At 40.5% G+C, this 22,990-nt stretch overlaps 1 protein-coding gene across 12 annotated transcripts in view; it reads right to left on the reverse strand.

The window, feature by feature from the left end:
• The window catches only part of LOC127369228 (adhesion G protein-coupled receptor L2), a 128,512-nt gene that overhangs the window by 49,987 nt on the left and 55,535 nt on the right, over window positions 1-22,990 (reverse strand). For all 12 annotated transcript variants that reach the window (XM_051410367.1, XM_051410382.1, XM_051410372.1 and 9 more), the window contains one exon: window positions 14,421-14,633. In XM_051410367.1, coding sequence (XP_051266327.1) covers window positions 14,421-14,496 — 76 coding nt within the window. In that variant the 5' untranslated portion in view covers window positions 14,497-14,633. The remainder of the gene's footprint in view (window positions 1-14,420; window positions 14,634-22,990) is intronic.

The following is a 22,990-nucleotide window of genomic DNA, read 5'->3' on the forward strand; positions in this document are numbered from 1 at the left end:
TAAAAGGAAAAAAAGAAATGTAACTGTCTCCAATTCTGAGAAAACAATTAGGTAAAATCTAAGTAGAACATGCAAATGTGTTCCATTTAAGAAGTGCAAGCAGAGCACTGCATGAACTGTCAATAATCGCTGTTGTTTGCAGCAATAGTGGGTCCCTGAGGGGGCAGCTACCATTTGTATTTTCTGCACTGCTCTCTGCTAATTAGCCCTCCTTTCAGCCTGTTACCTTTTCCATGCTCCCATTGGCTCCCAAGCATTGTCATGTACTAACGCTTACCACCCCGGGTTCACTTTGCCCCCTCACTCTAATTATCCTCACACTTTTGACAGTCAGGGCCTGACGCAATTAGCATTGTTTGAACTGCTCAAAGTTGAAGTGATTCCGGCTTGAAATTCCTACCCTGAAACCCCCGACCCACATGTCTGCTAGTCATTTCAGCCTGCTGTGCCTGGCTCAGTTATAATGATATTCTATGTCAGTCTGTTCATGTCACACTAGCAAACAGAAAAAAAAAAAACAAAAAAAAAACACAGACATCTGTGGAACATACACTGTTCAGAATATAAAAAGTCATCGCATATTAGGAGAAAGTTCTGCACACACTAGTGGTAGAAGCAGTATAACAAAATATGAAACTAATGGTATAAATTCTCTGGCATTCGGCCACTAGACATTTCATTATAATACCATGATCTATTTAATGGCCAGTAGATTCTGCTTAGCTGGACTGTTTATCACCTCATTAGGAGACGTCAGTGCAGCCGGACCATAAGTGGAGGGCTGTGGGGTCACTCCATCTATTCCAATAACCACTACAATTACCCAAGCCTTTCAGAAAACCTGTCCAGAATGGTGGATGATAAAACACAGAGTGAAGTCGCCGGCTTTACTGCGAAGACTAATGATTGTCCCGCCTGCCATTCCTCATGGAAGGAGTGACGGGTTTATCACGGCAGCTACAGAAAGCAGACAGAAAGAATGCATTTCATGGGGTTTTAAAATTCTGAGCGGAGAGACCGTCTTTCGACTAAAACACCCTCACGGACAAACACATGCACACGTCATGTGCCTTTGTAACCTCCTTTCTCTGGCTGTCCACTGGAAACATAGCCCATCTATCAGACCACTATTGCATGATGGCATGCTGCTGTCAACAGAGGACTAGCGATTGATTACGCTTGTGCCTTGCCGACCTCCTCCTCCCTCGCCTGTATAGATCTCTCTGGTCATAGGCTAACACTACATCAATTAGGGGGAGTATCAAGACTGTACTGGAGGCCTAAAGAACAAATTGCTTCTACTCCAAACTGCAGATAGTCTCGGCCTCATTAATGACTGTCTTGTCAACTTGTAATTGGGCAAGTAATGACAAATCTGTCGAAAAAGTTAAAATATATATAAAGGAGATTTTTTGCTCTGTAAGTGCAGGAAAAGGAGAGATATATTCAAGGGAACATATTTATGATTGACTTAACTGGATGTTTCTTAAGATCCAAGGATATAAGCACAGCTAAGAAGGAAAAACCTTGGGACAACAAAGGTTTCTGGATGTAGGTATTTTTTCTGTGTTGATTTTCTCAGTTTAAACAAGTTTTTGCGAGATTTTGGAAAGAGAAGAAGATTGTTTGTGTGCACAAATGTCAATGTCTTACGGAGGTATGAAAAGCTTTTCATCTCACATTCTGTGCTTTGTTTGACTGCTCAACTTTGCAGAAGTTGAAGACTGCGACAGAAGGGCACCAGCTGCAGGGAAAACGGTGTCAAGAAAACTGCAGGTAAAAATCCATAACACGATGCCTCTGTGTGTGTGCGTGTGTGTGTGTGTGTGTGTGTGTGTGTGTGTGTGTGTGTGTGTGTGTGTGTGGGGGTGGGTGTAAATAGAAGACAGAGAACGGGGCAGCACTTTCTGTATCTGTACCTCAGATTAACATTAAATTACACAATCAGTCAGGGAATTGAACAATTCTCTATATAGAACATTTAGTGAAATTGTCATGGTAACCACTTTGACTTAGCTATAATTGGCTGTGATCCCTATTCCTGGCCTTGTTGACATGAAGCCTTATCATGCATTCTGGTCAGTGAGTGACTGAGAGGAAAGTAGCTTTTCAGATTCCTCCCCCCTGACCTGCCTGCTAAGCCGTCTATTGAGCTCAGGAGAGCAAAGCATGGGCCGGGACCGCTTCTCAATATGTTGCATTCTGGGAGTTTTTCTTCTTCTTCAGTTGACAGCCTATAATTCACTGGCGACAATCCCCCACCTCATAATACATATTTTGTTTTCTATCAACACCCTTGAAATTGGAAGTGGCACTGTGGCTCAGATGGGTGCATCTGAAACCATCCACAGAGTTACACTCTGTGGCTTTTAAAACCCTGGAGATGAAACGAAAAGATAATGGAGGTTTTGGTGTCGAAGATATTGCCATTTGGCGACAGCAAGCGCCAGACCATAACACACGTTAGAAGTTCATCTGTTCTGTGTGTTAGCCCTTAAGAGTGCAGTCGTGACCAACCTTTAACCCCACAAACTCCTCTGTGTCAGGACATCAGACGGTGGGAGAAAGAACTGGAGGAATGTTTGATCAGTCAAAAAAAAAAAAAAAAAACTGGGCCATTTTTGGAGGGTAGACAGAATGGCGAGGGCTGGCACAGACAGAGAGCAAAGGCGTTGGTTGACGCTTGTCATCCTCCATTAAGGTTCCTTTGATTGGCCTTTGTGGTCCGGGAAACGGCAAACAGCTGCATGCAAATGGCCCTGTTTCCCCAAGGCTGGCCCCCATTGTTCTGGGCTTGGGTTTGACAGGGACGCTTTCTCTACAGCATAAAGGAGGGTGTAGCCTTTAGTCAAATAAGAGTGCCCCCACCGTGGTCACAGCAGGAGCACTTCAAGATTGTTTGTCTTTTTACGTTGTTTTATTCCCGATATTACTGGTAGCCAACATCTTTGGAAGAAAGAGCAGATCTTAGAGTCAAGCTTGTCCTCAACAGCGGGGAATGCCTCTATAATCCAATATCCGGAGTGACAGAGTGGTCATACTGCATGTTTTGCTCTGGTGGAGTAAAGATTCTCAATGGGAATTCATAAAGTAGGACATAAAATGAAAAGCATATTTGAATTCTTAATATTAGGGAACAAAGCATCATCAGTGTTTTGGCTCTTTTTTGCAGCTCCTTTGTTCTTTACTGCAGTATTTCTGATCTGTTCAGTGGAAAGTTTTGATTTCTGGCCAAGGAATAAAATTAGCTTATAAAAAATGAAATTCAAGAGACCACTGCGGTAAACCTTTTATGTATTAAATAAAACAAAAGTACACTTCACTGTCCATGCACATGCCTCTAAACCGACAAACTGCATACTTGGACTAATTCCGCTTGCACTGTACAAAGACAGCACTCAAAATTTCCATTTCCACATCCTTAAATTTGTAAGCCATCCAGCATTGCCGCCTAAAATGTGCGACAGAAGTTCACAAATGCAATACATGACCGCCCATCAGAAGTGAGAGACACACAGGAGCGAGGTGGGAGATGAGAAAGGAGATTTGGGATTTGCAAAATAACACCTGCTTTTCAAATACAGACAAAACCCCGAGAACTCCTTGCTATGCCACAACGGCTCATATTTCATTTCAACTGTTGTAATGCGGTGAAACATTGAAAATCTAGTTGGACATATGGCACCATTTCCCATGACACTTTAGTCCCCGCTCCAGTCCACCTTGCTGGGAATTGTTTCTAAAGACAGTGTCAGACAAGACCACAAACCCCGAGGCTACACCCGCCTTTCCCAGACAACTGCTATCAGACACTCTTGATTCCGATATAAGTATTCTAAAATAGAAACTGGCAATACAGGACCGAGTCCATTTGTGGTTAGACGAAGCGCTCTGAGTCATATCTCTTTTCTCTTTCCTGTGATACATGAATTCAGTGTTCGCTACTTCAAATTCCAAAGCCATTATTTGTATTCATGGCCATGGCCGTTTCTCTAACGCAACTCTTGAATGTTTTCTTGACTTCAAGGGGAAAAAAAAAAAACAGTAGGTGGGAGGAAAGGATCACATGCACCATGTTGACGCATGTCTCGTTGAAGGGGTTTAAGGGTAAGAATTTGTCATATTGCTGAGCGTGACAGACCCTGCTGCTGCCTCTTAACTCCTCAGGTGGGTCCATTTAGAGACAGCTAGATCCCATCACGCCAGATGCAGGCATGTAATGCTTTCTCTTTTAGGTGAGCAGCAAGAATCTGAAGGGAAAAGTCAGTATTTTTCACTTTGGGATTGTTGCCATTCTGTCTACAAGTTTCTTATAACTTTGCACAAATCACCTTCATTGAAAATATTAGGGAGATGCAACTCTGGCAAAACAATTTATATCAGTGTTAGCTGCACTCCTCCAGCTTTTTAAGTAAACTTCAAATTGAAAAATTGAACTTTAATGTTTACCAATTAAAACTGTATATATTGTTTGTTTAATTAGTAAAAAAAATTATTGTTATTTGTAAATTTGTATACTGAAGACCATTACCAGCACAGACTCTACAAAGTGTCCGCACCTGACTGAGAAACCACATAACTTTCCATTACAGTCATATTGTATCCCTATTTAACAATGAATGCCAAAAAATCTTCTTTGCATTTTTATATCAAAATCCAATTATTTTTCTCTTCCTGTAAAACAAAATGTGACTCATGCTTACATTAACCCACCAGTTTCAACCAATAATCTCATGAAATTCACCCATCAATCAATCTTCAGCTAGCAACAGCGTGGCTAATTTCTCCCCGAACAAAGATGCCGTTAGAATGCAACCGAGCGGGGCTCAGCAGCCTCCAAATGAACACAGCCTCCGAGACAGAAAACACAGCAGTATCGAGGTGATTTACTGAGTTTACAGATAAATACAGCAGCAGCCACTAATATCTAATAGTCATCTGTTAGTAGGGTAACAGAGGATGGATGAAAGATCGCTTAAAGATGTTTCTCATTGCTGTAGGTATCGTCTTCCTGAAGGGAGTCTACTTCTAGGGAAACTTTCCGGCTAACCAAACCAAATATGCACACACTAGTTTACTGTGCTGGAGACTGTTTCACTTCCCCAAAAACCATCAGCTATAGTTACAGTAAATAACACCAATAACCACCTCTGTTAAAGTATATATATGATACGAAAAGTTATTAACACAGATTAATAGGTAAGTTGCTAGTTGGCTAAATGGTCAACTGGCTGTTTAGCTACACTAGCTAATCCAAAGGGCTACTGTCTGTGTTTTAGCTGGACTAAGAGTTTGAAATTATGTATTATATGTTAAAATTCATTTAAAAACAAATTTATTTTAGGATTTTTGAGAATAAGACCCTGGTTGAAAAATACCAGAATGTTCCTTTAAACATGCAAATCCCTTTATCAAGTATCTAACAACCCCACAATGTACACAAAATATTCAACATGTACACACCGTTCTATTTTGATGTCTGGAATTACACAACACACAGAAAATGTTTAAGTTTTGCCACGACTGATACACAGTCGACACGGTGGATTATTTTGGTTCAACAGAGCAGCCGGCTCAGCTGCAGAAGACTGCAGATGAAGAATTTCTCCCGGGGGAGTGTGAACTAAAGAAAAAAAGCCAGAAAGTGGAGGCTATAATCACTATGTCTTAATTTGCCCGCAAGAATCAAGGTTTTCTCCTCCGTCGATTGGTTGGATGATCCCTGACCCTGTGGGCGCACATCAAAGAACACCAGCGAGGAAAGAGGGGAGCATCATTACATTACTAATACGTATAATCCTTTAAATGCAAAGAGGGTCAGTGCTTAATATATAACACACTGACAAGTGACAAGAGTAATTCAGTTGCAGAAACATTAACAGATGTAATGTCGTCTTTTGTTCGGTCCATGGACACATAACTCGGATTAAAGCAAAGTATAATTCGACACCTTGCACAGTCCACTGAGAAAACAACCCTTTTCATAAAGATACAAATAACTGTCACAGAGGCTAAACATTTGAAAAGAAAAAAAAAACTGTTCAACTTGGAAGATGAAAAATCCTATATGCTCCCGGGAGAGAGCCATTTTGACAGAATTAGTTCATTGCTAGTTCAATCTAACATATTGTTGCATCTCTTTTTGCAGGGGAGTTGATGAAACACGTAGAAAGAGATGAGTTAAAGAAATTCTCCCAAGTGCAGCAGGGGTATAGTTTCACAGGTTTGATCTACACTGAGTGATTCTTAACTCCCCTCAAAGCCCATATTTTACCCCTGCACTTAAACCTCAGCTGGATTTTCCGCTCAAGAAAACGTCTCAGAATAAGTCAGGTGCCTCCCTCGGGGTGGGGATGGAGAGGAAAAAAGAAAAGGAGGGTGAAGTCAGGAAAGAGGAAGAGGAGGAGGAGGATGTGGGTTTGTCTCCATCACATGCTTGTGTCTCTGTTCTTGTTTGCTGGGGCACAGTCTCCCCATTTCACCCTCCTAATCAACCCCCCACCTCCTCCACCCAGCCCTGCCTGTTCAGCGCCGAGCCCAGGAGGCTTAGTCAGTACGTCACACAGACAGGGTGTCAGGAGAAACTGCAACTGGAACACGGATTACATGAATAATGAGCCAGAGACTACAAGGATGACTAGGAACAGAGATCAGGGCCTTGAGACGATAATGAACAGACAATTCTGATAAGAAACACAGGCTTTATCTTCAAGCAGACGCAGAGCCTGCAGTAGCCTTTAACGCAGCGGTACTATCGCTTTCATCGGGCACAAGTCCATTTTGGTGCTTTCGTGTCTCTAAACAAACCCACTTGTGCAGAAGTGGATGGAGTGGTGTAGTTGAGGTTGTGCTTATGCAGATGAGGTGGTGCAGAGCAATTTTGGTACTCGTTTTGGCATGAAATTATGTTTCTGTGTTTCATCCCAACACAAGAATTTTTTGTGGCTTCAGCTGGTGCACACACGGACAAAAAAAACCTTTTATGTATTGTTTTGTTTTGCCTCTTCATTTTGGCATACGTTTTTAATCTAGTGCACATTAAAATGCAATTTTTTATGCAATTACGGCAGAGTCTATGCTGACTTAGATTAATGGATGGTTCTTATCAGGAATGTCTTGTTTTCAAGATTGCATGCGCTGACTGGACTTCAGGTCAACGATTTGTTGGTGAGACCCATTTGCACTTGCAAAATATATTTGATATATGCATATAGGGGAAAGTCTCCCATATCTGGATTGCTACAATCTGCAAGGATTGGGTCAGGCGCCATGCTAGCATTACTACCTGAAAGCTAGTCTGCTAGCATGTTTACTGTAATGACTACTGTTGGTTGTGCTCTTACACTGCCAGATTCATGATTTTGTTTTATGAGTTTTTATTTAAAAAAGAAAAACAGGCACACCTAAGTAGGAACGGATTATTGAACTACTTGAATTTGGTATTTGTTGTTTATTTACTGCAATGACTGTGAGCTGTAACCTCAATGGCAGACATTCATTCAGCAGAGCTTGTGGAAATGTTTTGTTGGGTAACAATTTGAGAAATCTGTGATAGTAGAACTGTAAGGCTGAAAGTGGAAAATCATTTATTTTGAAGTGATCCTTAAATGTGGTTTTCAAAATCTGATTATCTAGATGATATGTTGGTGTAAACGTTCATAATGGACATAATTGGTTTTTGGGGGGGTGGGTTGGAATGCTAAATGGGTTTTTTCATTATAGATTGACATTTTTTGATTTGTCTGAATCACAATTACTAAAAGGAAAGAGGTGAAAGAATTAAGGAATGTGGCAGGTTGGTTGGTTTTGCTGTGTTTTTTTTCCCTTTAGCTGTTAAAATTTTTCAAGCACAGTTGGTATGCACTTCATAACTGTATACTATTTTCTACAGTAGTATCCAAGCTAGCAAGGCTACCCAAAATAAGCCTACAGAGCACCCTCGCTTTCCAGATAGTAATGGTTTGCAGGCATACAAAGATATTATTAGCACACTGTGTAATGCATACTATACAATGCACATATAGTACATTGCAATACGGGATGCCTTTGTGGGTTTTATACTGCTCTGTTTGGAATAACTGAGATTTACCAGGAAAGTTAGTGAAAATAAAATATCCAGGCACATTCCTTGGCAATAACCCCCCGCTATCTCTAGAACACTGACCACTTTGATTGGCTTGAGTGTGATGACCTTGCCCCATTCCCTTCCACCAGCATTCCGGTCAATGCGAGCAGAAAACAGGAGCGCTGATAAGAGATGCACAGATGGGGAGATGCTGATGACAGACAGTTTCCTGCCCCTCATCTTTGACGAGGCCATTGTGCCTCACATACTCAATGGGGATATACACTACAAGAGGGGGTCAATACCGATAACGTAAGGCAAACAAAAACGTCCTTTGTGCTTCACTATTTCTCCTGACTTTTTTCTTGCTGCGTACTTATTCAATTTCCTGCACGGCAGGAGAGGGCTTCCTTATCTTAGACTGTTTATACCTGCAAATCGGCTGGTGGCCTTTTGTTTGCAGGTGACCCACCCTGAGGTGACATTTAATTCCTGGACAAAAAAATGTGTGGTCATGCTCTATGGCACAGCCTCTCAGCCTGAGGAGATTACTAATACAGTGAATGCAACAGAGCTGCATTCATGGCCTGTAGTGAGAGCTAGCCGGCAGACAGAGAGAGACAGAGAGAGAGAGGGAGAGACCCAACACACGTCATTACACTGATTCGAATCATATATGACCTTAAGCCATACAAAAGTGAGTGAAATGAACAAGAAACCAATGGCAGGCGAACCACAGTGCAACCATTTTCTTATATTTACACATCAGTCCCTCACGATGTGTTTTTCTCCTTCTTTGTCTCAAGAACAGACACATCAGAAAATCTGTGCGCACACTAAAACACACACTCGAGTCACAGAAAGCACACAAAAACACATTTACAGAATCCATCATAGTTTCTTTTATTGATTGTCATCCTTTACCCACTGTCGGCATTAGTTTTAACACCAGCCTTTACTGTGCAAATCATAACCAGCAGTGACAAAAATGTGAGACCTGAGCTGTTCTGACATTTCTGATACAGATCGAGGAGGACAGGTAGAGACAAATGCATAATTTTTAAACAATTTTCACACCGGGTAAAAATAATTGTAGCCTTGCTCTCCTTTTCTTTTTGTAACAGCGAGGGGCTTTTTGTTCAAATGGCCTTTGTGTCCTTTTACACACATGATGTGTCTCCAAATTAAGCTCTCTTTAACAAATTAATGCTTAAAATGTATGTGACTAAAAAAACAGCCGGAGTGGCTGTGCTAAAAATTCACTGCCACAGGTATTTAGTCAGAGCAACAATCTGCTTTGATTGCCTTAACGCAATGTCCCTTTGGTGTTAAATGTTACATGCTTGCTTTTGTTTTTGCATGTTTGTTTAGCTCCTGTGCTTTTTTTTCAAATGAAATTAGTTCTGACATGCCTCCAAGCTAGTTTAAAAGTACTGGATGAATGTTGAACCACACTAAAATCCAACAGGTTCTTGTTGCCTTTGTTAATACTTTTGTTTTAGTTCCAGTTCCTGATTTATATTGTTGGCAAACACCTCCACACACACACAAAGAAAGAAAAAACTCTACTGCTTTCTATAGTGTAGACTTGGTTTTATTTGAAACCCTTCTGCTTCCTCTCAAGATTAAATGCATTACTTTGTTATGACAGCTGAAACCTCCTGTGATGCAGCGACTTACACTGAGCAAATCCAAAAGTTTAGATTGTGAGGCAAACTACTTTGTGGTTGTAAGCCGGACTCATCTATTATTTGAATTAGACTGCCTGGTGAAAAAAAGAAGAGTGCGGACAGCATTTAAGAAAGGAAAGAGTGAGGTAGGCATCTGGTCCAATGTTTATACAACTTGTTACTATAAGGGGTGTGAACTGAGTAGCTCTGAGATGCTGCGAGCAAGTGAGATTTAAAGCATGCTTAACAAATGAAATCAAACTGTCAGAAAAGTGTAATGCCTAGCCCATTAAATTAAGAGTTTGTTCATCAGCTGGCCATATAACAGCGACTTTCACAATCTCGTCTAAACACACAATAAAGCACAAGCTTCTCTCCTAAAAGGAGAAAAAGGTTTGCTCTCACATTCACATATTGGATGGAGACATTTGTTGCTGCTTTTGCTTTACCAAAAACGCTCAGGAAATCGCTGTTGCAATAAATCTAGGATGACCCTATCAAGGGTGATATTGTATTTCATTTCCTCCGAGTGAAATACTGATCCTGGAGATTCATGTGACTCTGGCTCATTTCAATTTCATGTTCTCTTATGATTCAAAACTTTCCAGGTCCTCAGTTATTATTAAAACGGCATATTGTTACACAATGCTATACACAAATATATCTGGGGTTGTGTACAGAGACTAAAAAGCTGCATACTGCAGGGACTGTGGCAAAGTGCTAACAAAACAATTAGTAATTAATGAAGAAAAGAAAAAAAAATGAAGAAAAGAAAAACAACAAAGATTATGATTTATCTGTCTCCATATGGCTCACAATCTGCAAGAAAGTCCATTCAATTCAGATGATGAACCCTTTCCTTATTTCTTGAAATACTTCCAGTTCACAAGAATTTCCATGCAAGACTGATGTATCAGATTTTTTTTTCTTCCTCTGTGCTTGTTCTCACCACACAGATTGACCAGTCATCTGTGAATCTCCCATGGTTTAGCTGATAATTCATGATCGCCCTGCCATGGACCCGCAGCATTCAATATGAATTATAAAATGGCAAGCCAAGCATATCAATGGATGACAGACTGGATATGTATGGCCCGGGGCCAGAGAGGAGTTAGAGCACAATGGCTTCTCCATTCAGTCAACCCCAGGACTGGAAATACCAGTGTGGCACAAGGGAGGGTCTTCCATCAGCACAATGTATGGCACTGCTTGAGACAAATGTTGTGCTGAGACGTATTGTTAACCTTTACAACCTTTCGGGGAGAAACACAAGCATGCTGGTATGTTCAACGCAGGAATATTTCCCAATCAAAAAAGATCAAGACTGACAAGAAAAAAAACAGCAGAATTTGTTTTTTTAATCTGTTGCTTCGTTTTTCATCATATATATGTGATTCTTGTGTCTACTGATTTGATTATTCAAAAAACTACAAATAATGTCTCTCATTCGCTCACTGGAACACTACAGGACCTAAACAAACACCGCCTCTTTACTCTGATCCCCTCCCCGTCTCTGCACATATGACACAGCTATCGAATACAAACCACTTAATCTTTTACATTTCCCTTTTGTGCAATATTCAGATATGAAGGCCGAGGGGCCTGCTCTCCTTTTGGCATTTAAACACAGCTAACTTAAAGTGTTGACACTGACTGCACGACATAATCCCCCGTAAATCTGGCTTTCTTTACTTTAAAGACTCAGATAACAGCTCTCATTCACACACAGCAGGTATGTGCCTGTGCACTTGCCCTACCTTTGTGGCTGCTCTCTTTGAATCTGGTCGTCTTCTTTCATATCTGCAGACTGGGCGGTGTGAAACATCTAAAACAAATCTGATACCTGCATGACCTAGTTTTCTGTAGCGTCATTTTATAGATCTGTTATATAATGGCACAGGGATGTGGAAGAGTACAGAGTATAAATAAAGAGAACAAAAAATATCGTATATGGAGGATTCATAAGTGTCAGTGTGATTCTTTCTCTATACCATTATACTCAAGTCTGATGTGTTTTTAATGTTTTACTATTTGATGTTGTTTGGCTGCTTTTATGTTTTATGTTTTGTTTTTTGTTTTTTGTTTTTTTTTATGTAAAGTGTCTTTGAGTATTTAGAAAAGCGCTTATAAATAAAATGTATTATTATTATTATTATTATACTCAATTAAAAAAGATATTCAAAAAAGATAAAACTTTGACATTATGTTTAATCTTTAAGATTGTCATGCAACCACACTCAATTTTTTTAACAACAGAGATTCACTATATCTACATTCTGTAAATATCTCTGTACATATTAGTTTTCATTGTTAGTGGTGGGGTCCGCCATTCCCACGCAGGATATAAATTGCCTTTACATGGAAAAGAAATTCACAAGAAAACGAAGTATAGATGTGATCCAGCGTTACTATTTCCAATTTCAACAGTTTCATTTCACTGTTTACTCTCTTTGCACTACATCAGAGCTTTCAACTACTGCTAATGCATACCAAACATTTCCTACCATACCACTGCACATTGAAGGCATATTCAACTGATGAATCATAGAGTGGCTTTTACTGTAAAGCAGTCAAAGAAAACAGGAATGTATTTGTCACATACGTTAGCAGTAACCGCCATTGTTCATCAAAAACGCATCAAGACAAAAAAAGGAAACAAGAATATTCTACATTTTTTGACGGTGAGAGTATTGGAGAGAAATGAAAAGAAGCAAGAGACTGATATGTGAAAAACTACTTGCAGCATGCGCACCTTAAAATCAGGCTGCGGTTGCTTATGGCATGATGAAAAATTGCCACTTGTTCACTTTATTAACTGTATCTTGCAATAACTGACTTTTTTGGGCATTTGGGGGCCCCATTGAACTAATATGGCAAACAGTTCTTATTCACATATCTAGCAGAATGTAAGTCAATGTATTTTTAAACTCTGTTGTTTGTCTCTGCCTATTCCGGAGGGAAATCTGTCTCTCTAGCTGCTAAATGCTTCACCATGTTCACCACCAGCTAGTCACCAACTGCGTCTGTCTGCCGTTTGGTGCCAAGCAGGTAGTGTACAGTGGGTCTTAGAGCTTTTCCACTCAAAACTGCTGCAGTCTAAAGCGATTCTATGAGATGTAACTATGTAAAGTTGCAGCTGGCTAGCCAAACGAAGAGCTGAAACTCTCTATAAAACTATAAGGTATGTTTGATTTTGCACAAATTGATCAAATGAAGGTCAGACTGGTGTTCATTCTTCAAAATGGTTCAAAAGTCCATACTAGAAAAGAGAAAAATCACTTTCTCTCCAGCTATGTCAATGAGTATTTCAAAGCGTGAGGAATGTTTTGGGTGAAAACGATAAACTGATTATACTCTCTCCTAGTGAGGGACAGGAGGTAATTATCAAGTAGAGTTCTAGTTGCAGGGACTCTGATGGAAATGTAGATCATAAGCTCTGGGTTGCTGGCCCTCGGGGCTGGACAGGCTGAAGGTGAGTGGCATGTGGATAGAATCAGATATTGTTTTCAGAGGGACCCACACACACACACCCACCCACACACACACACCCACCCACACACACACACACACACACCTAAACACACACATTCCTTTATTGATGGATGGGCAAATATGCATTCTTAAGCCTGAGAGCCCTCACATCAACTGAAACCCAAAACCTGGACTTTCTGCATACCAAAGCAGTATTCCTCTTTAAGAAATTCAACAGGACTATTCAACTCAGTTTCAAAGCCAGGCCAAATCAGAGGGCTATTCTTCAAATGCCTCAGTAAGACTCTTCCACATTATCTAAAATTGCTAATCTACAAAAAAAAAATGCATATCTGTTTAAAAGACCGCTGGGATAGCCTGCTCTATAGCGATCTGTCTTTGTTAACAAATTGTGCACCACAGCCAGACCTAAAATAAAACTGGAAGAGAAATCTATCGCAGAACAAAACATTGAGAGAGAGAGAAAAGAAGGCAAAATCCAAATTGAAAAGGAAGCCCCCAAAATAATGCGCTTCAACATCTATCTGTAATCAATGCTTGGCACACAAGCATGTGATTTTGGGTTACTTTATTTCCTGGTACAATGGGACTGAAAGGGGAAAAATGTAATGATCATCATTAAGCAGACATACCAACATCAGTGGTTTTGATGGGCATGTAACAGACGGGTGTGTTTTGTGACAATACTTGTAATTACAGCCAAATGTACTAATCAAAAGTGAGGGAAGGAACCAAAAAAGAGCCTTGGGATGTCATTGCAGACAATTAAAAACACTGACATATTCTTTCTCAGTCCCAGAATCTGGCGCTGAATCAAGTGCCCTGCTTTTGATGGTTGCAGGTGTACTGGCTGCACAAAACGATCTGATTTAGGTGCAAATAAAAAATGCATGTATTCTCTGCGCCTCCAGTGTCGACAGACCGTTTGAGTGTTGTTCTGGAAGTGAAGAAATGTGTCAGTAAAAGTGTCCATGGGTTGCCAGGAATATTCAATGAGCACAGTACAAAGTGTTCGAAACACCTTTTTCAAAGTCCAAGGGTAAAGCCACTGAAGGGGAACTATTAGCACACACAGAAGAATGTGTGCTAATAAATTCAACACATTCATAAGCTGAATAATAAGTGGGTTCTTGAAAGGTTGACCAGAATCACATTAACACTAATATCTGCAACGTAACTCCATGGTAACTCACCTTCTGAACAGTGAAAGCAAAACAGAAGGAGCAAGAGGCAGCGAAACACTGGACACCTCCACAGTGCAGAGGCCATTGTGTGCTGTACGCAAACGATCCAGGAGCCTGATGGCTAATAATAGTGGTTCAATGTGTTGCAGTGGGAGAGTGGAAAACTGGAGCGATGTCAACGATCAGTAGTTCTCGGAGAGGCATCACCAGTCATCTTCTCATCTGGAAAAAAAAGAGGGAAAAGAGCATAAACATGGAGGAAAAAGGAGCCTCGGGTGTCATTTTTTATCTGGATTGTGTGCTTTGTAATAAAATAAGTTGTGTAAGTTGCTTATGAAATGGTGTCTGAACACCATGAAAACAAAATTCCTGACTGCTGTTTGATTGACTAAACAAAAGCATTGTTTCACAGAAATATTAAAACTTGGGAGGACACTCACAAGAAAACAAAGCAGATAGCGTGCCTGGTGCTCTGCACTTATTCAGCACTCTGTGGCATGTTACAACTGAATGTTTACACTGCCTCATTCTCTCACTTTTCCCCGTTTCACCTTCCCCATTTACTCCCAGAGCCCCGCGGGAGAGAGCTTGTCGCTCCGGCAACACGTTCGCACAGGACGCCATTAGAGACACAGCTGCTTTGTGAGCTACTTTTGTCTCCTTCCTTATCAAGGGGTGGCAAAAACAGTCCTTTGTCTGCAAAAGCAGCAAAAGGTTAGAGCCTGAGACAGACTAACACACCAGACAGATAAGCTGCTTACCAAAGTCAAACACCAAGGAGGGATGTGTTGTGTCATATGTGAAATGCCACACACATACACACAGACTCACATATGCATGCCTGCACAAACATATAACCAGGGACATGCACACTCCTGCCAACATGGACACACAGGCAGAGACGGCATCCACACAAGCACACACACACACACTCTGACATGCTGTTTATTCCCTTTCGGTTGCCATCCAGCATCTCCCCTGCGCAGGCGCACACACACACACACACACACACACACGTATCAACATTACAAACAGGATCGGTCACTTGGTAGCCGTCGCTACGCAGAGGAGAGTGAATGTTTCCTGTTTCTGAATGCTGCTCCTCCAGAGCCACCCGTCAACCACCCTGATTATTTTATAATGAACCTCAATTTGAGCAGCAGAGCAGTCCGCTCTGATCGCTCTCCGGGTCTCAGTAATGCGCTTGGATATTTTTGGCAACATGAAAACCCACAAAACATGGGAAGCTTTCACATTAGCATTCTGAGTAATAGTCTAAGTCACTATTGGATTCATTCTATACATGACCCATGCTTGGCTGGGGGGGGTAATAGCAGAAAAAACTGGATCTGCACCTAGCCTGACGCAGCCTGAGAGTGTTTATTTTCATTTGAGGTCACCCGGGCCGAGCAGTTGGGCAGCACAGTCTGAGCCAAGGAAGCACACATACAGCTAACTTATAATTTATCAGTTAAACTTGGTGGTGGCGAGGGGGTTATAGGAATTGTGGTTTTATTTGTCTTCCAGTTGTTTATCTGCCAGTGGCGCCGAACCAGATCAGATAAGAGCAAAATGGAGGGTGCAAGCGCTCTTGCACGGGGAGTCTCATACTCTCAAGCCTTCTAACAAGACTGCCACCAGTTCAATATTGGGCAGAACACCAAATCTCCAGAGACACACGTGACATCTTCCTCAGCCATTTATCTTCTGCAAATATGAGGCTTGGGGCCATGGGGTAACAATAATGGTGGCTGACAGGAGGAGATTGGAAACTGTTGGGGAGACATCCCCCTGCCCCTTCTGGCCCGCTGGGCCTGCTGAGCCACTCGGCCCCTCCAGACACCAGGGGGCGAGAGCCTGCCAGGCCTCGCGGATGCAGGCTTGCCCTCAACACCCTGGGGTTCTTTCTCCTGATGAGCCGTTGCCCCGCTGAGTAACATGTCTCCTTTCTCCCTTAAGCTGGCGGAGGACACAGCCATGCTCATCTTCCTAAAAACACTGTTTTGTTTGGTGGGATTTTTGAACTGAATCGGTCCAGACTTGAGATAAAAGGATTAGGCGATTAACATTAGGATGCTTTACTTAGTACTGACAGACGTATCATAATTTCACATCAGGGGACAGGAGGGATGATTGTTGTGGGGGGCTAAGATGTTCTCAAGCAGAAAATGATTTTAAGAGGTAAGTGAGTCGTCGTTAACCCCTGAGAGACTGTGCTGAGGAATTATCTACACCAATCCCGCCCTGAAGCCTGGGAATTGAGGTTACTTGTTTCTCGGCCAGAGATTTTCGCATAATGATCACCATGTTCTACTGAGGCAGATATTTAAAAAAAGGTACACAGTTATGACTAACTGTCACCACCTACACTAAATCTAATGAGCTCAAACATACAATATACACCAGAAGACCACTGACTAAATACAAGTTATTCATTCTCCTCTACGCCTTGAGCTCCCCTTTCTAAAAAAATACAAGTATATATATCCCCCCTGGTTTTCTCTCTATTAACAGTATATCTTTCTGAAACAAGACAAAAAAAATCCACCAATGAAATGAAAAATGATATACAAACATTCACGACATCTGTTTTTCTTTTGTCTTCTATACATACACGGTGGAAACCCAAGGAAAGAAATCTATCATCAGTTAAGATAATGGAGAAAATCACAGTCCACAGCCAATTTTTCACATCAGCCTGATAGAAATAATAAGCAAGCATTTAAAAGAGGACGGCAAGCAATTAAAACATAATTAAAATAAATGGATAGAAGGAGACAGCCCACATGTCTTAACATGAAACACAAGGCTGTGTGCAACAGCCGGCTGAATGAATGTGAGTCTCCTTTGACAAAGCTTGTGTCTGCCTCACTCAAGCTGGAGAGGCGTCCAATGAAAGAGAGAGTGAGAGAAGGGGGGGGGAGTTTGAGAGTTTCTAAGCCGGGAGGGACTAAATGGATGGGAGAGGGAGAGCAGAGGAGGAGAAGAATGGAAGGGGGAGAAAGAAAGGGGCGGTAGGGTCACTGCGGAGGATTGACAGCCTGTGAGTATGGCCTGACCTCCTGGGTTCGCCTCCAAGTTTTCTCCACAGGCTTAGAGAAGACAAAAATAAAGCCCAGGAATGTTAATTTATTTTCAATTGTCAACGCGGAGAAGAGAGAGATAAAGAGTGCATACATACATATCAAGTAAGACTGGAACAAAACTAATGCCCAAGTCCAAGTGTAAGCTGAAAACCTACAAGTGAAATAGAGATGTGGCTCTGTTGAGCTGGATCTTGCCAACACAATGATTCGTCTTCCACTCTTTGAATAACTACTAATTTGGAGAACTTTCTGCCCCGCCCCCATGCCCTACATTCAGGACAAAAAAAGACACACATGTGAGACGGGAATTTCAAACATCAGAAAATGGTTGATGGGCTACGAGTGGGAGACGGGAACTACAGGAACTAAGAAAACACAGCCTCCAGACACTTTTTTTCTGTCTTCGGTGCACCCTGATGTTCCCAAGGAACTCTTTTGTCATGACAGTCCTGTCAGGACTGCGCTTTCAACCCCTGCAGGGACATGATGTCATTTCCTTGGCTCCACAAGCAATGTAGAGAACTTAGCCATCAACTGCCAGACACAGAGATGGGCCGACACGAGCAGAGTCTGCAGAGAGCGTTTTCTCAACAAAGAGCTGATAAGATATAGGATAAACAGGTTGTAAACTGTGGTTTACGGCTGTACACGCTGAAATAAAAAGATTTATCAAATGTCTTGACTGAAGCTGAAATGATTTGTAATTGCAATTGATGGTCAACAGAAGATTAGGTCATTTTTTAAGCAAAAACGCCATGTACAGCTTCTCAAATGTAAATATTTGGAGTTCTGGATTGTTAGTTGGACAAAACAAACAATTTCAACATATAAATTTAAACTTTGGGAAATTGTTATTACTTAGTATGGCTGCACAATTAATCAATATATTCACATATAATCGCAATATGGCCATTTGCAATATGCACACAGAAGCTGAAATGTTTTGATAAAGGTAAAGTGTGTGACAAACAGCATTATAATGAAGCACTGTAGTGCTGCAGAGATACCCAGGCCTACAACTGTTGTTCTCCAGATTTAAGAAAACATGTTTGTGTGGTACAGACCCCAAAAAATGTCAAAAGAACATTTAATTTGTGATGCAAAAATCACCAGTTCCTCACTAATCATGAATCATATCACAATATCTGTCAGAATAATGGCAATATGATGTTTTTACCATATCGTGCAGCCCTATACTTTTAGGAGCAACACAGTATCTTAGAATATTGCGTTGCTCTTAAAAGTGTAGACCGTTTTTATGCTTTTCTGATAAAAGTGGAGCTGCAACGATTAGTCACTTAATGATCTCAATGAATCCTTTTGAGTTAGTATTTCAAGAACAACAGCCAATATTTATCTGGTTCCAGCTTCTCAAATGTGAAATGTTTCTGGTTTTCCAAGTCGTCTATTATTGTAAAATGAATTATATATAAATGGGTTTTGGACTTTTGCACAAAACAAGCAATTTAAACATATAAATTTGGACTTTGGGAAATTGTGCGTGTGATTAATTGACAAACGTCCTCACTTGGTTTGGGAGCAGTTTTAACTTGAGAGCGACAAAATATCCTAAACTAATCTTTTAATTCCGAGTTCCTATGAGCCAGTGTGTGCTACTTATTCTATCATAATTACAGCTTGGTTCAATGCCTATAAATAATTAATATATCAACAGGTGTTTTTATGATGATAGACGACAGAACATCTTACATTTTCTGTTTAGGTCTGGGTCAGAATAAGTTCCTGTAACATTTAAATATGCAAAACTCAAATTCAAGGCACTTAAACTGCAGCTTTTATGTCTTGTTTTGGGGATAGATGGCTGTAGATTAAAAGGAGACATCTGAAGGAAGAAGAAAAAAAACACGATCTTCAGTGCAACTAAAAAAAAAAAGAAGCCCAAACAGAAACCCCCTGAAAGGTGCAATGCTTCACTATTTTATAGAGAGAGCACAACAGTTGGTGTGTTCAGCGGCTCTTGGCCAAATGATTGAGGCAGTAGATAAGATAGAGTGCCAGCGGGCAGATGGACATGGTGAAACAGAGAGGGGTGAGCAAAGAAGCTTAGTAAAGTGAAAAGAACAAAGAAGACCCAGACTGAACAACCAGGTTAGTGTCAGGAAAAATGAAGAGAGGGTATGTGTGTGTAGTCTTCAAAAAGGATCTGTGCAGAGGAGCAGACACTTGGAAAAAGGCTAAAAGTGGATGTTTCTGTCAAGATTTGTAGTTGAAATCACCTGTCAAGAAAATAGTGAAACATGCCTAAAAGAGTCATTACTCTTATTATCTCTGTCTACCTCATCCATGAGCGAGGTTTAGGATTGATAATTTACTATCATTTTTACTGTGGATTAATGTGTCATTTATTTGTACAATTCATCGATTAATTACTAAGTCTGTTAAAAAAACGTTTCCATAGTCCAAGATGATGTCTTCGAATGTCTTATTTTGTCAAACCAACTGTCAAAACCCCCAAAATATTCACTTTAGTATCATTCAACACTAAAAAACCCAGAAAATTTTCATATTTAGGAAGCTGGAGCCAGTGGATTATTGCTATTTTACTTTGCTAGGACTGCATGATATGGTAAAAACATCACATTGTGATTATTTTAACAGATATTGTGATTGTGATTCTCAACAAGTGGGAATTATCATTTTTGAATCGTATTTTTTTTTCTTTAATCTGGAGAACACATTTGCAGGCCAGGGCATCTGCAGCACTACAGTACTTCATTATAATTCTGTTTTGTTTTCTTTTACTCAAAAATTGCAGCCTCTATGATTTACATATTGCACTTGGCCATATGGTGATTTCGATGATAGGACGAAAATATCACAAACTGTCTAAATATTTACTTTGTTAATGGTAATCTAGACATAATGAAACCAATTGCTTGCTGCAGACATGTTTTAATACACACATTTTTAGATTCTCCACCTTAACCTTAAACCTGAATTTTGTAAATGTTACCTTGCCTCATGGAGACCATCTATTCTGCAACTAAAAATATGTGGGGAAACAACTAATAAAATGTCTGTTTATTCATTAACATTCGGTCACAGGTTACTCGGAGTTCAGTAGCCAGTCCTGCCTGGCCCTGAAATGAATAGGCTGACCTCAGAGCAGTTGGTTAAGCAGTAAGGTCACTGGAGAGGAGCAGAGAGCAGCTCAACACTGACATGCAAAAGAGAGGTTTTTTCCTTTTCATTCAGTCTCTTCATAAATGTACCGACAGCCTCACTTCTCACCTCCTCCACGCATAAATCTAGCACTCCCCTGCCTGCTTTATCCACACAAACACACCCACACACACACTGCTCACCTCCAGCTCGCTCCAATGCTAAAACGCATTTTTACAACGGAAACCATGATTGGCCTAGCAACATCACCCCTCACCTAAACATGAGCAACACCCACACACACAAACACACGCAACAAAATCATTCACTCCTTCAACACGCTTCCAGCCGGCAATGTGTTGATGTTCACACCTTCTAGGGGGAAAATACATTGACACAATGTTAAATCTTTACACACTGTAGCCCCATTTAGACTATATTAGTTTTCAGCAAAATGTACGTGAAGTAAATTCTAATATATAACGTCTGTGATGTTAATGAATAACATGCAGGGGAGGAGAAATCTGTGTAATCAGTCCCCAGTGTTACAGAACTCCATTCATGTGCTGCCATCGCACCAAAAATTTATCACAATAATCAAACATAATTTCCGCAACTGACAGCAACTTGTTTAAACAATGACAAAACAGCAAAGGAGGCGAAATGTTGCATCTGGAGCATCATGAGTGATCTCAGTTTGGGGTAAAAGCTTGATGAGTGTGCAGAGTGCTCCTCTCCCCAAAAAGCAAATTACACATTATTTGCAAACTATCTCAGGGTTGTCATTTCGGATTGGACTAGCTGAGGTTTTTATCAGAGGTTATTTGCGCAGGAGGTCCCAGATTTGGCCAGCCGCTAAAATCCGCACAAGTTACTGACATGGCAAGATTTAGGCGGGACTGAAATTTACAGACATGCTCCATTTTCGATTACCCCCCCCCCCAAAACTAATCCCATCCAAATAGGGCTTATGACAAAGTGGTACAATGACAAGTGACATTGCTGTTGCCAAAAGTGAGAGTGGTTAGTTTTTACTAAGAAATATATGTAAATTAAGCAAACACTACTAATCCTAAGGGGGAGCAAGTAGTTGGCGCTGTAACCAAAAAATACATTTTGAATTGTGTGCGAGGGCGTAGATTTGGTTTCAGAAGGGGGGGGGGGGCTGTATTTATGTATTTCTGGCAAATAACACATTATTATGAAACTGGTTGTTGAGCTTTTCAAATTAATGGTATTCTTATTTTAAAAAATAAAATTTCAAGTCCAGCATTATTATCATTATTATTACACTAACACCACTGAAAACCAGATTTAGTAGATTAATCATTAAGTTGATGGACAGAAAACTAGGCAATTATATAAATTTCACAAAATGGCCGATTAGAACTTTTAAAACTGAGTTTTTGCTTATTTATTTTCTTGTCTTACATGATAGTAAACTGAATATCTTTGGGACTGTAGGCTTGCGAAATTGTGATTTTTAATTTATTTTTGCCATTTCATATGCCAAGTCATCAAGGAAATAAATAGAGATCAATGAGATGTATGATAGATAGATAGATAGATAGATAGATAGATAGATAGATAGATAGATAGATAGATAGATAGATAGATAGATAGATAGATAGATAGATAGATAGATATTTCTCAGCCCTGAGTAATACTTACTATCCTCCTCTTAGGCTCAGGTAAAACCTCCACCAATCAAAGGGTAGGGAGGAAGCCTGCATGTGGCCTGAGAGGCAAAACCTGGGACAAACAAAGTCACCTCTCTTCTCTCATCTGGAGTCTGGCAGGCGGACATTCAGAGGACTGTTCAGAGAGATCCTAATGTGTAAATCGAACTGAAACTAAAAGTTGGTCAGACAAAAACTGTATTGTATTATTGGAAATTACGTTTTTGATTTTACATATTATTATTATTATTTATCTTATTTTAGATTGTCATCAAGGAAAGTTTCACTGGCTCATTTCAATCGTTGCTGAACACAAATAAGACAGTTTCTGAAATGTTAAAAAGTTGCTGCCACTCAAGTTTGGATAAAACTCGTGTAACACCTACGACAAACAACTGCCAGCATCTCCTTGTATCTAAGCCACACAGCTGTTGTGATGTTCGTGTCTTTGAGACTTCATTGTCATCAGAAGTACATAAACTGTTAACCAGACATTTTACATCACTCAGACATGCTGCTATGTCTCTCCTGATTTACACTTCATGCTCAGTTCATATTGAATGTTTTGACACAATGACAACTTCGTGGCTCGCTTCACAGACACTGATACATCCATCCTCCTGGTTTCATCACCTTCCTGTAGTGGATTCACTGTGAAGTTTAAAGTATTTTTCAACTTTAAGCACATTTT

This window comes from Dicentrarchus labrax, unplaced genomic scaffold (assembly GCF_905237075.1).
Source record: "Dicentrarchus labrax unplaced genomic scaffold, dlabrax2021, whole genome shotgun sequence".
Taxonomy (NCBI): Eukaryota; Metazoa; Chordata; class Actinopteri; family Moronidae; genus Dicentrarchus; species Dicentrarchus labrax.